At 48.5% G+C, this 17,353-nt stretch overlaps 1 protein-coding gene across 1 annotated transcript in view; it reads right to left on the reverse strand.

Annotated features, from left to right (window-relative positions):
- The window catches only part of ASTN2 (astrotactin 2), a 1,029,079-nt gene that overhangs the window by 258,783 nt on the left and 752,943 nt on the right, over positions 1-17,353 (reverse strand). The window contains exons 15-16 of the mRNA XM_055579471.1: positions 14,296-14,400; positions 11,160-11,339 (exon numbers count right to left, since the gene is read on the reverse strand). Coding sequence (XP_055435446.1) covers positions 11,160-11,339; positions 14,296-14,400 — 285 coding nt within the window. The remainder of the gene's footprint in view (positions 1-11,159; positions 11,340-14,295; positions 14,401-17,353) is intronic.

Genomic DNA, 17,353 nt, shown 5'->3' on the forward strand with positions numbered 1-17,353 from the left:
CACAGCCTGCTTTGCATCTTGTCCAGGCTACCTCTCTTCACCTCCCTAGATGGCACATGCCCTCACATCCCCTCACATGCCCTAAGGGCTGGGCTTAACATGGGAAACTTTCCAGCCCATCCCAGATGGTTAGAGGTCCATTTCCCGACTTCGCCTCCTCCACTCCTGCCTGCTGTGCCCCTGCCACACACACACAAATGCACACATCAAGGCATGCCTTAGGCTTCCCTGTCATAGCATTTGTCCAGAGGGCTGTAATTATCAGTTCACCTATTGAAAATCTTTCCCTTTTGACCATGAGCTCCTTGAGAACAGGGGGCATGTCTCATTCACTTTGGCAACCTCAGCACCTCATGCAGGGCCAGGCATCTTCTAGGGGCTTGGAGCACTGTTGTGGAAAGTTGGGGGGTGGTGACAAGGATGAAGGGAACACATGAGATGAGGGAGAGAAGACACCCCATGGTGTGAATCTGTGAGTGAGGCTGCTCTCAGGGTGGGAGGTTCGACCTACTAGTAATAACCTGGAGAAGCAAAAGCTTCCATCTGTGTATCTGTGCTTCCTCTAGTCCCTTTTGTTCTTATAAAGGAGCTGAAGGCAGAGAGAAAACAAAAGCCCCACACTCATCTCTAGGGAAACTCCACATTCTCAGGGCAAGGCTGATGTGAGAGAAGGGTCTTATCTAAAATCATGCTCCCCGAGTCCCTGTGCGGCATTCCTGGGACTGGAACTGTGACAGGGGACTAAGTGTGGGCTGGCCCCAGTCTGAGTAGAATCAAGGTAGGTAGTTTAGAAGACTGTCCATCTCTGAACGCACTGTCTAACCAGAAGGACAGTGGGGGCAGTCTCCAGTGCTTCAGGAAGTGATGCATTTGCGCACCTGTTTGTGTGCATGCGTGCATTCAGAAATAGGAAAATGGGCCTGCCGCCAAATGAATGGCTCTGTGACCTATGATCATGTGGGGGGCTTGAGCAACTAGGAGCCTTTGAATTTGCTGTAGGTTTTCAGGTGTAGAAAGGCAGAATGATGTCTCTAGATGGTTATTAAACTTCCCCTTTTGCAACTGCAGGTTTTAATGGATTACATAAACTGACCTCAACTTCCCCATCTGTAGAATGGGAAAGGCTAGCCTCGATGGGAGTGGAGAACACCTTACGCGGGAGTTGCTATTTCTCATTCCCACACTCACACTGGACACTGCCAAGTGATCGCTGCATTCGTTCCCACCAAGCCTGGTCCAGATGAACATCTCATTCAATGCAGTATGACAGTCACTACCATTTGACCATAACTGACACATAAAGAGGAACTCAGGTCTGGTTAGATTCTTGCTAAGGCCTCTCCCCGCCCTGACAGTTTGGAAATGAGCCTCAGGGCAACGACAAGGCACCTAGGAGTTTGCATCCAAGGTTTTCTTTTTTAGGATTTTTACTTTACAGCACTGCCCCTGAATTAACATAGAGAAGCAAGTTGTGCAAGGGGTGAATAAAGAAGACTACTTCCACTTCTGCCGGAGCTGAGGGACTCAACTGCCAGTTTCAGCTCTCCCCAGTTCTTCCAACTCTGGATGAGAGAGACAGACAGCAGCACGAACGGCTCCACTGGGTCTGATGCCAACATCTGAAGCGTCTCGGAGGCTGCTCTGGGAGGCCTGGATGAGCAGGCTTCATCACTTTTGTGCTGAAAGAAGCCTGGGTTCAAATCCCCCTCAGCCGAGTTCCCTGGGGTTCAGTTCAGTTCAGTCGCTCAGTCATGTCTGACTCTTTGCGACCCCAAGAACCGCAGCACGCCAGGCCTCCCTGTCCATCAGCAACTCCCGGAGTCCACCCAAACCCATGTCCATCGAGTCGATGATGCCATCCAACCATCTCATCCTCTGTCATCCCCTTCTCCTCCTGCCCTCAATCCTTCCCAGCATCAGGGTCTTTTCATGAGTCAGCTCTCCGCATCAGCTGGCCAAAGTATTGGAGTTTCAGCCTCAACATGAGTCCTTCCCATGAACATCCAGGGCTGATCTCCTTTAGGATGGACTGGTTGGATCTCCTTGCAGTCCAAGGGACTCTCAAGAGTCTTCTCCAACACCACTGGTCAAAAGCATCAATTATTGGGTGCTCAGGTTTCTTTATAGTCCAACTCTCACATCCATACATGACCACTGGAAAAACCATAGCCTTGACTAGATGGACCTTTGTTGGCAAAGTAATGTCTCTGCTTTTTAATATGCTATCTAGGTTGGTCATAACTGTCCTTCCAAGGAGTAAGTGTCTTTTAATTTCATTGCTGCAATCACCATCTGCAGTGATTTTGGAGCCCAGAAAAATAAAGTCTGACACTGTTTCCCCATCTATTTCCCATGAAGTAATGGGACCGGATGCCATGATCTTTGTTTTCTGAATGTTGAGCTTTAAACCAACTTTTTCACTCTCCTCTTTCACTTTCATTGAGAGGCTCTTTAGTTCTTCTTCATTTTCTGCCATAAGGGTGGTTTCATCTGCATATCTGAGGTTATTGATATTTCTCCCGGCAATCTTGATTCCAGCTTGTGCTTCCTCTGGCCCAGCGTTTCTCATGATGTATTCTGCATATAAGTTAAATAAACAGGGTGACAATGTAAAGCCTTGACATACTCCTTTTCCTATTTGGAACGAGCCTGTTGTTCCATGTCCAGTTCTAACTGTTGCTTCCTGACCTGCATACAGGTTTCTCAAGAGGCAGGTCAGGTGGTCTGGTATGCCCATATGTTTCAGAATTTTCCACAGTTTATTGTGATCCACACAGTCAAAGGCTTTGGCATAGTCAATAAAGCAGAAATAGATGCTTTTCTGGAACTCTCTTGCTGTTTCCATGATGCAGCAGATGTTGGCAATTTGATCTATGGTTCCTCTGCCTTTTCTAAAACCAGCTTGAACATCTGGAAGTTCACGGTTCATGTATTACTGAAGCCTGGCTTGGAGAATTTTGAGCATTACTTTACTAGCATGTGAGATGAGTGCAATTGTGGAGTAGTTTGAGCATTCTTTGGCATTGCCTTTCTTTGAGATTGAAATGAAAACTGACCTTTTCTAGTCCTGTGGCCACTGCTGAGTTTTCCAAATTTGCTGGCATATTGAGTGCAGCACTTTCACAGTGTCATCTTTCAGGATTTGAAAGAGCTCCACTGGAATTTCATCACCTCCACTAGAACGTCCACAAATCATCTTCCCCATCTCAGCCACAGTTTCCTCAAGCGTGAAATGCAGATAGCGACCTGACCTCTTAGGCTGCTTGGGAGGAGTAAACTGGATGCGATAAAGTATGTGTAAGTGCTTTGTGAGATGCACCACACTGAGCACAAGCAGAGGGGTATAAGGACACACCATTAGGAAAAGAGACAAGGGTGTTCCATCCCAGACAGACTCAATCTAAACTGGGATACAAATGCCCTTTTTTTGGTAATTTCATCTGGTGGAAACAGCAGTCTCCTGGGCCTAGTTGTATTTAATGAACCACATCCTGTATCATCTTTTTGCATGATTCTGAGAACTAAGTTGGCCATCTCCTCTGGTGTACTGCAGGCCCTGGAGTGTCCAGCTCGTACTGAACCTCCTCCTACCGCCTCCAAGAAAAACACCAGCCTGGAGCTAGGCCCATCCCACACACAGCTCCGTGGGCTGAGGGGCCGGGGAGGGGCAAGGGAAACTCAGCCACCTCCTACCAGCACACAGACCTTGGCACAGGTGAGCAGGGCCAGGCTGAGACTTGAACCTGTGTGAAGGTTAAGGAGTAGGAGGCTCAGTGTGAATCAAAGGTAGAGCATGGGGACAGATGGGGCTAAGGTGGCTGATGGGGACACAACAGGTCTGAGAAGGTCCTGAGGCCACGAGGAGGAGTTTGGAAATGAGCCTCAGGGCAATGACAAAGCACCCAGGAGTTTGCATCCGAGGAAGGGCATGATGGGAATCTCCATTTTAGAAACATCCCATGATGCTTCATTTTATTATGTAGACTTGATTGGGCCATGAGGTGTGCAGATAACTGTATCCAATTCTTTTGTGACCCAGTGGACCACCAGGCTCCTCTTTCATTAGGATTTTTCAGGCAAAAATACTGGAGTGGTTTGCCATTTCCTTCTCCAGGGGATCTTCCCAACAAAGGGATCAAAACCCTCATCTCTTAAGGGTTGTATTATATATACTATTTATATTATAATAAAATATAAACATGTCTATATAAAGAGGTTTGTTGTTAGAATTTGACTTATGTGATAAACATTGTGTGTGTATGTGTGTGTGTGCATGTGTGTGTGTGTGTGCACACGCTCTGCTGCTTCAGTTGTGTCCAATTCTTTGCAGCCCCGTGGATTGTAGCCCACTAGGCTTTTCTGTCCATGGGATTTCCCAGGCAAGAATACTGGAGCAGGTTGCCATTTCCTACTCCAGGAGATCTTCCCGACCCATGAATCAAATCCACCTCTCTTGCCTCTCCTGCACTGGCAGGTGGATTCTCTAGCACCAGTGCCACCTGGGAAGCAATATATCTATATATATCTGGATATATATGTGTGTGTGCTATTGTTGTTTGCCAGGGCATCTTCCCAACCCAGAGGTTGAACCTGCGTCTCCTGTATTGGAAGCAGATTCTTTACCACTGAGCCACTGGGGAAGCCCCGCGTATATATATCTAGAGATACAGAATCAGTTATATATAGCTTTCATATATATTGTATGTATTATAAATATCACATGAATCTGTATCATGTATATGTGAATATTATATATAATATATTTTTATCTACATGTCTACCGACCCATCTATCCTGATGGTTCTGTCTCTTTGGCGAACCCAGGCAGATCCATGTCCTCAGGGCTGTGCAGCTCGATGATGGGGTTCGGGTGGATGCAGGGAGGCCAGGCAGGGGGCAGTGCTAGAGTCCAGCCCAGCCATGATGGTGGCAGCAGGGAGATGGAGAGAAGTGGGCAATTCTAAGAACTATTTGGAAATTGAAATTGATAAGACTTGCTACGGTTTGGAAATGGGTGGGAGCAAGGGAGAGGGAGATGCTGAAAAGGATTTCTAGGTTTGTGGCTCTGCCTCTAAACAGATACAGGTGCTCTGCATGAGAACACTGGAAACATTCTAGGCTGTGTGGGGCCGAGTCTGGGCAGGCAGGGAGCTAGCATGAGAGCACATTATTAGAGGAAAGCTTGGAGGCAGGCCACAAAGCCGGAGTCATCCGTGTAGGGATGCTAACAGACAGCAGGGCTGTGAGTCCCCACGGAGACAATGGCAGTCCTGCAAAACCACACTGACCCGTTTGGTAGAGAAGAACGAGCCTGTGAAGGAGACAGAGAAGGAACAGGCCGGAAGGAAGGTGGGAAACCGCCAGGAAGAGTCCCCTGGTGCCAAGGAAGCAAGCACCAGATGGTGCCTCAAGCAGGAAGTGGCCAGCTCCATCAAATGCTAACGAAAGGGCAAGCAAACGGGAACTGAAACCTGCCCTGAAGATTAAATCACCAGGGAAGTGAAACCCGTGCAGGTCTCAGCTCTGAGATCGACTCCCTGCATGTCTAGCTGGCATCTCTGAAGCAAGTTCCCAGGAAGTTTCTTCAGGAAACTGAAGGCCCGGGAGAGCTCTCCAGCTCCCATCAGCCCCTTGGCCACCCCTGTCCTGACAAAAGGAGGTGACACCTGACTACATCTTTCCCTTCTCCTCCCCCACCCCAGGCCCTTAGGCTGCCTTTCAAACAGCCAGAATTCCTTTAAAGAGTAATCTAGGTATGCTTCAGCTGACATTCAAAAGTGCATTGTAATTCAAATGGAAATGCAGAAATTCATTCCCTTGGACAGTCTTGGGAAATTATAATAGAGATAAAACATCTTTTAAAGGTGGCGACAGGCATTTATCTGTGGGGACATCTCTATGCGATAGACTCTCCTGATGCAAACTCAAGAGCGGTCCAACCTTCACACGGAGAATGTCCTTTCGGCAGGGTCACCGAGTCTCTAAATTTGGGAAAGACATTAATTGCATCCATCTTCACTTCTCCACTTTGTCCCTCCATTTGTCTTTGTGGATTTTGGTTTCCCCATGTCTGTCCCTCTTCATTTTTCTGTCTCCTCCTATCTCCCTCAGTCTTTGTCTCTCTCTCTCTCTCTCACACACACAGAATGGACAATTCCTTTACATGCATACATCCTTTATCTTCCATAGTTACTTTCTCCATGCTAAAGAAGCAACTGTAAATTCAGGAAACCTACCAGATTTGTTATTTCTGCATGCATTGCCATCCTTCAGAACAGGGAATAACAGGGCATAACAAAAGGGCAGGGTTACAGAGTCTTTTGATGTCTTTCTAGTAGAGCTTTAAGGCTCTCTCCCTCACCAGCTCTACCCTAGGAGCCCCTCTCAATCTACCCCTGTCCTTGGTCCTAAGTCAGCTGACAAGAGAGGGGAGTAAATTAGTAGCCGCATCTCCCCCTGCCCCCGTAGACACACATGTGCACTACAAACACACACACATATACACACACATCTGAGATCACTGTTACCAGGTGGATGCGGCAGCCACCGGTGGAGGGAGTGGACTGTATCAAGGTAACAATTAAGTGCCCAGCTCGTTGCTAGATGAGTCATCATTGATGGGTCTATGCTCTCACTGGATCCCATAACTTAAAAATGGAAAAATCGATCTTAGAGTGTGAATCAATTTGTCCAAGATCACACAGCTTGTTAGAGGGAAACTGGGACTGGAACCAAGGTCCATCTGACTGCAAAACTTGTCTTTTATCTCCAAATGAGGAAGTCTTTATCCAAGACAGCCAGAAGAACCATAACTATGACTCATGTGTCAAGGTCACAGCTAGGAAGTGTATGAATGTCAAGTCAAAGAAGGAAATGAAGCCCTGATTAAGAGAAAGGTAGCTTCTCAAATACAGGTGTATCAGGAACACAGCAGCATAGAGTGAAAATATTAAGCTGGGACAAGAAACTAAAAACTTCACAAGGCACTTGGAGCCTGGCCTGGGAGCACAGGTGACGACTGAGGGAAAGCGGCAGACTGAAGAGCTTCCAAGGGAATCGCGCCTGGGCTGGGAGTTTCCTGGGATGACTTCAGCTACTCTAGCTGCTCTTGAGGTCCAGCTGTCCCTGGCTTCCGCCAGCACCATCCAGCTGACCTGTCCAGTGCTCCAGTCCCCTTCAGACTGGTGGAATGCCCGGAATATACACTTGGTGACAGGAAACCCCTCCTCCCTGCCTGGATCTTTCCCGTCCTCCTTGGCATTCCCAATGTCTCTCTGGAATCTGCATCAGAAGCTGGATCTGTTATTCTAGCTTTCACTTCGCCCTATTACTCGGAAGCAATATGTAAGTGTTGACCACCACTTCCCCTTTCTGCATCTGGAGCAGTTACTGCTAACTGATCACAGCGTTCTTTTCTAATGACCTGGTGATCTCCACACAGTGTCTAGACAAGCCACTCCTCAACTGATCAGAACTGGCATACGAAACAAAAGACACGGGCCACCGAGTGACAGTGACTGAGTTCTCGACCGCACACCAGCCACCTGCCTTTCTCCAGCGGCCTATCAGTAGATCAAAGGAAAAAAAAAAAGTCTATCACAAAAATGACAAAGTATTGGAAGGCTCATCCAGGCTGAACCCATGGGTGGACAGCACCCATGTCTTGCCTACTGTAACGCCCCAGCACATGGCACAAGGTCTGCAGTGAAGAAGCACTTAGGAAATACCAGTGAACCAGAGGGTAATGAATGATCAATGTGACTTTCTTTTTCCTGTGGAATGCACACTTAGAAGCACTTATGGGAATGAGAGTGAAACTCTCATGGGAGACATTTTAATCAGGCACATTCACCCAACCCCCTTGACCTTCCATGATCTCTAGTGGTTGGATCACAACAGTGACCAGAGCCCCACCATTAATTAGTAAACTTGGAAAGACCAGGACCTTGGACTCAGGTTGGAATTTAAACACTAATTCACTCAGTAACACACTGTGTGGTCCAGGCAAGCCCCCGATCACTTCTGAGTTCAGATCCCCCTTTCGCAGTGATGAGAGGTGAGTCCTCTTGCCTTTTTTGCCTCAAGGGGTAGGTGGAAAGACCAAAGGCAGGCCTGTATACCGTGAAGGGCTGTACAACATCCGTGGTTGTTACACACGCCCCATTTGGTCTCTTCTCTCTGAAACTTAGAAATTACTTTGCCTGAGGTTTCCTGACAGGGATGTAAGAAGAGGTACCAGGACTTGAAATCTTTTCTGTCCCACTTGAAAAAGGCTTTCATACTGTTCATGGGGTTCTCAAGGCAATACTTCTGAAGTAGCTTGCCATTCCCTTCTCCAGTGGACCGCGCATTGTCAGAAGTCTCCACCATGACCCATCCGCCTTGGGTGGCCCTGCCTGGCATGGCTCAGAGTCTCAGTAAGTTAGACAAGGCTGTGATCCATGTGATCAGTTTGGTTAGTTTTCTGTGATTGTGTTTTCATTCTGGAGGCCATGGGATTGAAATTCCAGAGCTGACTCATTGGAAAAGACCCTGATGGAGGGTAAGATCGAAGGCAGGAGGACAAGGGGGCGACAGAGGATGAGATGGCATTTCCAACTCAATGAACATGAGTTTGAACAAACTCCAGGAGATGGTGAAGGACAGGGAAGCCTGGTATGCTTAAGTCCATAGGGTCGCAAAGAGTTGGACACAATTTAGCAACTAAACAACAACAACTGTCCCACTTGACATTGTTCTGATTTGTCCTCTTCCCCACAAGCTCTGGCCCGAGAGTGATCAGCTTCCAACCCCAGATTCATCCTGACCTGGTCCCCAGTGAGCCCTGGTTCGCAGATGTCAGTGACACCCAGCTGACACGCAGATGCTGGTGGCACAAAGGTGGCTGGGGGAGACGAGACACACCTCAGCCGTCTGTACGTCTAGAAGCTTTTCCATCGCTCAGGGGAAACTTCCAGCTTCTCTACCACTTCCTCTCCAGCATCACTTCCAAATTTAAAAAGTGAAACTACAGTGCTTGATGTCACCTCAGGTAAAGACAGAGAGAAGAAACACGCAGGTCAGTTAAGCTGTCTTAACACAGCGCATCCCTGCGCTGTTCTGGGGCTTCCCTGGTGGCTCAGACGGTAAAGAATCTGCCCGCGATGCGGAAGACACGGGTTCAGTCCCTGGGTCAGGAAGATCCCCTGGAGAAGGGAATGGCTATCCACTCCAGCATTCTTGCCTGGAGAATTCCATGGACAGAGGAGGCTGGTGGGCTACAGTCCATGGGGTCGCAAAAAGTCAGACACAACTGAGCGACTAACATTTTCACTTTTCACTATCATCCTGTTCTGGGAGCCAATATGGGAGAGAGGAGAGAACAGTACCTTTGCCTTGTAAGCCCAGAAGCCAAAGCTACTGGACCAAGTTCAGCCAGCAAGTTTGTGGCAAACTTGAAACCTCTTTGAGTCTTGAAGGGGACCCCTGGTGGCTGTGCCAGCTTCCGTCTGCCCCTCTCCCCATCCTACTAGCCATAAACCAGTGGACAAGGAATGGCATTTTCTGGAGTGAAAAAGTCCAGGTCCTGGAAGCAGCCAAGGAAGGCTATGGGTGGGGTGCAGCCTGAGAGTCATGTCCCAGGCCCCGAACGCAGGACGAAGCAAATTAGTTCAGTGGCCACAGTGAGGAAGGCTTTTATAAACATAACCTAATTGTATTACTTCGAAGTCCAGAAGCTTATTGCTCTGCTTAATGATGTGGCACGTTATTTATAGGGTAGCACCATGAGACTTCTATTGATTTAATGCACTTCCTTAAAGACTGTCATTGTTACAGCCATAAAACGAAGCTATTCCCAGACAACTCAATTATTCCCCTGCGCCTATAAACCACCCCGTGCCCCACACAGCTGCACACAGGAGGGAAGGCGGGGTGAGACCATGACGGGGTGGAGGGTGCCAAGGGAAGGGTTCTGGAAAGGACAAAGGCAGGAGCTCCATCCGGCCGGGGATGAGGGGCAGCAGGAGAAGACCTAGACGGGGAATGGAGAGCCCTACCCAGGGGAGCTGAGGGACTCTGAGCAAGACTCTTCTTTCCTTTAAGCCTTAGTTTTCCCAGCTGTAAAACGAGGGTGCTGAGCCCAGTGAGAGCTGTCAGATCCCTTCCAGCGCCTGCATTCTGTGGTTTTGAGTTACACTTGGTTTGGTTCTTGGAGGCCATGTGGCTGGACCACGTGGAGAAGGTACAAGCACATTTTTAACATCGCTCCTCACCCTTCCCATCGATCGAGAGCCTCTCTTTTTAAATTAATTGATAAGAATAGTAACAATGATAACAGGAAGTGATCTTCACCCTGCTGCATATTAGCTATGTGTCCACAGGGCACTTGACTTCTTGGCCTATCCGACACTCATTTTTTCATCAGTGAAATGAGCCTGTGACTACATGGAACTGCTATAATAATACACAATGCATGTATGCCTTATTTCCGTCTTTCTCAAAATGCTATCACATAAACTACTTCCCGTTAACGTAGGAAGTAGACAGGAATCGCTAAAGTACCCATTTCACAGGAAGGGAAAACTGAGGTGAGAAGGGGGCAGATTTTCCAAGGGGAGTGACAGAGACTGGTCTTCTGCTTCAGGGAAATTCCAATTCTGATAAATAGCTGAGAAATGGAGGGAAATAAGACCTGGTGACCCTGCCTGAGGGTAAAGGCGTCTCCATGGTGAGACTTGAAACTGTCCCCTCAGACATGAGTTGGTCACTCCCAAAGGAGCCCGCGCTCCCCTTAGGTTCTTCCAAGAAGCCCAGAGAGAAGGTGTCAACGAGATAGCTCTCCCCTCCCCTACAGTTTCCCCAGCCTCCTGACCTCGGCAGTTGTTTTGAGAGGACAGAGTGGGAAACAAGGAACTCGCAGTAGAAGGCCAGAGTTCTGGAGTCCACCCTGGGGTCTCAGAAAACGCCTGAACTGAAAGAATCCTGAGGAATCATCACACGGTCCCTCATTCCATCCCCGGTGAACATGAAGCCCTGAGAGGCGCAGGGACTTGTTTACGGCCGCCCAGTTCCTACGTGGCAGAGCCAGGATTTGGCTCCCAGGGAGCTCAGTTATGTCCCCAGCGGCCTGACCCCCATGTCTCAGCTGGCCGCCACCCCAGCAAGCCCTCCAGGCTTACCTTTCTGGTACTGGAGCCACAGCTGCTGCTGGACCTTCTTGCTGGGGAAGTGAATGACGCAGGTGAGCTCCGAGCCATAGAGGGCCTCTGCGATGTAGTGTGAGCCATAGTGCTGGATGAAGGACAGCAGCTCCTCCCGGCTGCTGTCTTTGGTCAGGATCTTGAGGACGTTGGTGAAGCCTGGACAGAGGAGGAGCATGTGGAGGTGGTCAGAGTTGGGAGGCTGGCGCCCAGCAAATGGCAAGCCCGGATTTGGTACCTTGTCCTTCACCATAGCATCGGCCAAATGTGCACAGTATCCCTCCCTTACTTGGCAAAGAGCGCTGTCTCTGGTGGACACACGAGACACCACCCAGAGGGAGTCAACAGCAGAGGATGGACAAACGCCGGTGACCCAAAAGCCACAATCAGGAAAAATCAAAGCTGAGGTCTCCTGAGCAGCTAACGTGTGGCGGGCACGCTGCTAGGGGTGCCAGCCACTTTGTCTCGTTTAACCTCAGTTCAGCACTGCAGTCCCCACCGTAATGAGCCCTGTCCAGTAGATAAGCAGGTCAAAGGTCAGAGACTGGAAGTGATTTGCCTTGGTCCTCCAGCCAGAGGAGCTAGGATTCCGACCGACTTCTGTTCTCACCCCGAAGTGCACACACTGCTCACATACCCAATTACCCTGGGCCTGAACTGTCCACGGCTGGAGCCGGAGGCGCTGCACTAGCCCAGGCTCAGCAGACATTCTGCTTCCTCAGATGTAATCCCTGGCTTAGCTTCCAGGAACATCACTTCCCTTTCTGTCTCCAAAACAATGGTATGTTCTTTCTCCTGCCATTGTCAAGGGCCTCCTTGCTGCTCCATTGTCCTTAGTCCTATGCCAAAGGGTCCTGAGTCCTCAGTGCCTGGCATAGGGTCTGCAGGGCCATCACTCAGCGCCCACGGACCCCCTGCCCTCTTCCTCCTGCAGGCAGGGCACCAAGCGACGCTTTCAGGAGCCTTAACACCTTTCGGGCTCTTCTGTGCTCTGGATAAAGCCCAATGACCTTATCTGGGTATCCCAGGGCTCCAAGCTCGTCTCCCATGAGCACATATGTTAGGCTTCACCTCTGGCCAAATCTGTTTTCCTATTTCTCCTGAATGTGATTTGGCATTTTCATCACACTTTCTTATTTATATCCTTCCCCGACTCCGAACATACACACACCACACACCCACACACCCACACACACACACACACACACACACACACCCACCCCACCATTTACCTGGAATGGTCTTCCACTTCCTCTCTGAGTCACATCCATGTTTCCAGACCCCAGGAAGTCATCCCTCCCCCAAGGGATCATTTCACACCATCCCGGCCTGAGGCACCTACTCCCTGTACCTTCAACAGGCATCACCTTGAAAGCAGAAGCGCTGTCCCATTTGTCTCTAAATCTGCACGTGCGTCCTTTCCCACCCCCATTTCCAGACATGGCAGGTGCACTGACTCCATTATGAGAATAAGAACAACTGATTCTGTGCCACATCAAAGTAAAACGTAAAAGAGCAAGCGCTTCTTCAACATTGAAAATGAGCTCCGATTTGCAAACATTTGATTTACAAGGGGGTTCTCGGGAGCGTCATTACTGATTAATTAAAGCAGATACACCTTTGTAGTTCTAACAGGAACATGGCAGTCACTCACAAGTGCTGTGGAAAGGTGTAGGTGGTGGTGAACGCGAAATAGGACTCAAAGAATGGGTGCTTGATTGGAACAACCCCTCTCCATCAACCTGTTAACTCATGCAACTGGGTAATTAATGCAACAGAGTTAATAATGAGATGGTTTCTGCTCAGTAATAAATAACACCACGGAGAAGCCCTGTGGCTCTTTATCTAGGCAGACAACACTGCCATCAAATCCTTGACACACTCCTGTTCTGCCACCTACTAGCTGTGTGACCTTGGGCAACTTAACCCCTCTGACCCTTGATTTCCTTATCTGAAAAATAAAGGGATAAAGAATGCCTTCCTCCTGAGACTGATGTAAGTCCCGAGATACAAAACATTATAAAGTGCTTGGCTGGTGTCAGCCATAATAACTATTTACACTTCCCCAATATCCAGGCTAAAGAGTTCCATGGTGCTCATGAGCAAACTGATACTGGAAAAGAAAAAAAGATAAGAAAGCAGCTGGCATAATCACGAGACACTCAGACAATAACGCAGTGGCAGTCTATGAATAAGTCAGGGTAGAAAATTCCAAGTCTGGGCCTCATCTTTCCAAAGTCCATTACTTATTCCTTTTTCCAGTTTTGTTTAATTTTTATTCCTTCATCAACAAGGAGAACCAAAAAGAATATAAGGCACAGGAATAAATAGGATCCAAGCTCTACCCACAGTTTGCAGGTCAGAGTTGAGGTGCAGGAGACAGGATTCTGATATCAATCAAGTACCTGTTAGTGCTTTAACATTAGCAGTTGAACACAGGGAATGCCTTGCATTATTCCCAGGGGAACAGATAATGGGGGCGGCATCTCCAAGTAACGCAGGATATGCAAGGACATCCAGGCAGAGGGAACGGCATATGCAGAGTCACAAAGCCAAGAGAGAAAATGTCCCATTTTCAGAACTGTACGTCCCGTTTGAGACTTGTAAGTCTGAAACTAAATGTCCCATTTGAGAATTATAAGCCATCTCTATCACGGGGAAAGATTCACGTGGGCAAAGTGTGAACAGTGCGTGTGTGTGTGTGTGCTGGTGAAGGGAGGGGGACCAGGGATGCTTATTGCTGAGCAGGAGGAGATGGGCAGGAAAGGAAATCAGAAGAGACTAGAGGAATCAGTGCCTGAAAGAACCCACATGCCTGAAATACTTCGAGAATGTAGGCGTGAGCTAGATTGCCAAACCCTGTGCAGAGCCCCCTTCCTCCAGGAGCCCCTCTGACTTCCCAGAACGGACGGTGGCCCCATTACTGCCCTGACCTCCTATAACGTGTGGCCGTCACCGTCTGTCTGCTTGTCCTTCCACCCTCCCTGTGAGCTTTTTGATGGCAGGGGGCGAGGCCTCATTCCTTAGACATCCCCAGTGCCAGCACGGGCCCTGGCACACCCCGGGACTGTGCTGAATTACGCCAAGTCCCCTGGCTGCGGACGGCGGAGCTCACCTGCCGAGAGGGTGATGGTGCTGAGCTTCACGCGGTAGAGGTTGCTGCGGACACGCCACTGCTGCACCATGGGGTACCCCATGGCCTCGTCGTACCTGATGTCTCCTGGGGAGGGAATAAGGTCACGTGAGCCCCGCGTTTACAGGCCTCACCCCACAAACCCGCCCTGCAGCCCTGGGCTCTGGGGAACGGCCCCCTCTTCTAAGCTCAGCCCTCTGGGGCCGACGGTGGGATCTGCAGCCCGCCTCCAGGCCTCTTCCTTCCTGGCCTCTGACCTCAGCCTCAAGCCGCCCTTTTCTCTCTGCTCTAGAGCTCACATGGCCCCTTTACTCTACAAGCAAGAGTGGGTTTCTGGTTCCACTTAACCCCGGAGGCAATTTACCATGGGGCGCTAGACACTGCGGTGCCTCAGTTTCCCCTTCTGATCCCATGGCTACCTAGGCTGACCTTATTTAGTAGGTGTATCGTGAGACTCAAATGAACTAAGAGCAGCGGGAGCTTTATGGTAACCTCAAAATGTCGGACACGTGCGCTGGGGGCCCACGCATCACCTACTCCTGAGGCTACTTTTGCACAACGACAGCAGAGCGGAGCAGTTGTGACAGAGAGCCCGTGCAAAGCCTCGCACGTTCATCAGCTGATCTTTTATGTCTGCCCATCCTGTACAGACTGTTATTTCCTAACATGGAAACATGAGATGTCCTTTGATGTCTCATAAAACACCTGTGTGCACACACAAAAGCTTCCCATTTTAAACAAGACCAAGACACAGTGGCTAAACAAAGTTAAACAAGATTAAAAAAAAACAGACTGTATAATTTCTCAGCTCCTTGAATAAATTAATATACATTTTAAAGGTACATGAAGCCGGCGCGCAGCATTGTGCAAATGTCTTTGGCGAGGAGCCCCGTTTCCAGGGCCCACTGACACTCAAGTTTCATAGAAGACGTTTTCTGAAACCCAAGTATAGACAAAACATAAAGGAAAAAATAACAAAACAAAATGTTAGCAAGTGGTTAACTTGGTTAGCAAGTGGATGTGTAAAAGATTCCTGTTTTCTGATTTATATTCATCTCCATTTTCTAAATTTTCTACTCGAAGCACTGCAGACTCCCTTTTTTGTAATCAGGAAAAAAAAAAAAGACACGAAAAAGAAATGCTAGTCACATCAGCAGTTATTATTTTTGTTGTTATGTATCCTCAGCAAATGGCAGGCACATTTTCTATCCTTTTCTCTTGTCCCCTGGTGCGGAGGCACTTAAAGAGGTATTTGATACCAAGATTAAAATGAGAATCTCATTGGAACAAATGATTTCTTCCTGGACATTACTGCAGTATTAAAGCTGTCCATTACTGTCAACTTCTTCTTTTTTTTTTTTTCCTCCCTAGCCTTTTCAGAAATAATGTAATTTTTTAGAGGCTTTCATTCTAAAGTAAAATATTCATGATCCCCAAAGAGAGGTCCACTGGAGCGAGGTTGTTTTGTTAGAAATATATGCTCTCTCTTTGTCTGCTCTGCCTGTCCTGCCCTTCCTTTGCAGACACTGGGGAGAGAAGGGGAGAGGGTGGGAGAGGAGGAGAAGGCCATGTTTCAGGTCAGGGTGAAGGAAACAGTCTGCATGGGAAGACTGGACAGCAGTCCCAGGCAGCCTCCGCCCCAACTATTATTATTTTTTTCTAAATGTTTAATCTTGTTTCATCTAATTATTATTTTCTTTTTGGCCGTGCCTCAGCATACAGGATCTTAGTTCCCCAACAGGGATTGCACCCTTGTCCCTTGCAGTGGGAGTGCAGAGTCCTAACTGCTGGACCATCAGGGAAGTCCCTGCCCCATCTATGACTGCCCGTCCTAATTCAGAGCAGACTTGGAGGGGGTATTGGCAACCAGGGCCATCACCAAGAGAACAAGGCAGACACTTCAATGCAGGTTGTTGATGCAGCTTATTTACTTGGTGCTTTAGTGTCCAAAGGGCTTTCCTCCTGGTAGTTTAGACAGTAAAGAATCTGCCTGCAGTATGGGAGACCTGGGTTCGATCCGTGGGTTGGGAAGATCCCCTGGAGGAGGGCATGGCAACCCACTCCAGTATTCTTGCCTGGAGAATCCCCCATGGACAGAGGAGCCTGGTGGGCTATAGTCCATGGGGTTGTGAAGAGTTGGACACAACTGAGCGACTAAGCACCATAGTGTCCAAAAGAAAAAAACAAAACACAAAAGCAACATCATCAAATAAACAAAAACAAAAGTCCCCAAACCTACTACCTCTTTTGATTATCAAAACATTTACAAGTCCAGCTTCTCTGCCCTCATTCCCTCCCTAAACCTCCCCTGTAAGTGATCATCATTCCATCCTATACTTTCCCCACTCCTGGTCCATACTGGATTCCACCTGGAATACAAGCTGTTTCAGTGAAATGTCAGTTTCTTGAGGTCAAGGCCATGGTCTATATTATTCCTACTCCTGCACAGCCTGGTATATAGAGGCTCCAATACTCCAAAACAGAGCCTGATATATAGCAAACTCTCAATAAATATCTGTTTACTGACTCACTCTCTTGCCTCTCATTCCTGACCACAAGCCATCCTTGGTCTTACTCGACTACTGACCCCCTTCTTACCTGATCCTGCCCTAGATTCCCACCCAAGGATTAGGAGTGACACGAAGCCCTGGGATGAGGAGGGGTGTTTTTTCTGATTAACAACAAAAACAAAAAATTAACTCTTAAAATGTAACAGTTCCTTTATTAAGGAACCCCAAATCAAAACAAATAACCCTAAGAGTCTGTACCACTAATGCAGAACCACAGCGTTCTGTACCACAGAGCAGAGTCAGGGCCCTTACAACTTGGAAAAGTCCTCCATAAAAGGGCAAAAGAGGAACTTGGAGCAGATGAGGAGGAGTAGAGGGCATCCAGCAGTGGGGCAGAAAATACAGGCTTCAGGAGAGCCTGCCAAAGAGTATTTCCCTGTAGGGGAGAAACAGAGGTTGTGGGTGGCGGGGGTTGTAGCGAACAGCAGAGGGGAGTAAAAAGGGCAGAAGACCTGGAGCCACAGCACCTG

Source organism: Bubalus kerabau, chromosome 4, assembly GCF_029407905.1.
Source record: "Bubalus kerabau isolate K-KA32 ecotype Philippines breed swamp buffalo chromosome 4, PCC_UOA_SB_1v2, whole genome shotgun sequence".
Classification (NCBI taxonomy): Eukaryota; Metazoa; Chordata; class Mammalia; order Artiodactyla; family Bovidae; genus Bubalus; species Bubalus kerabau.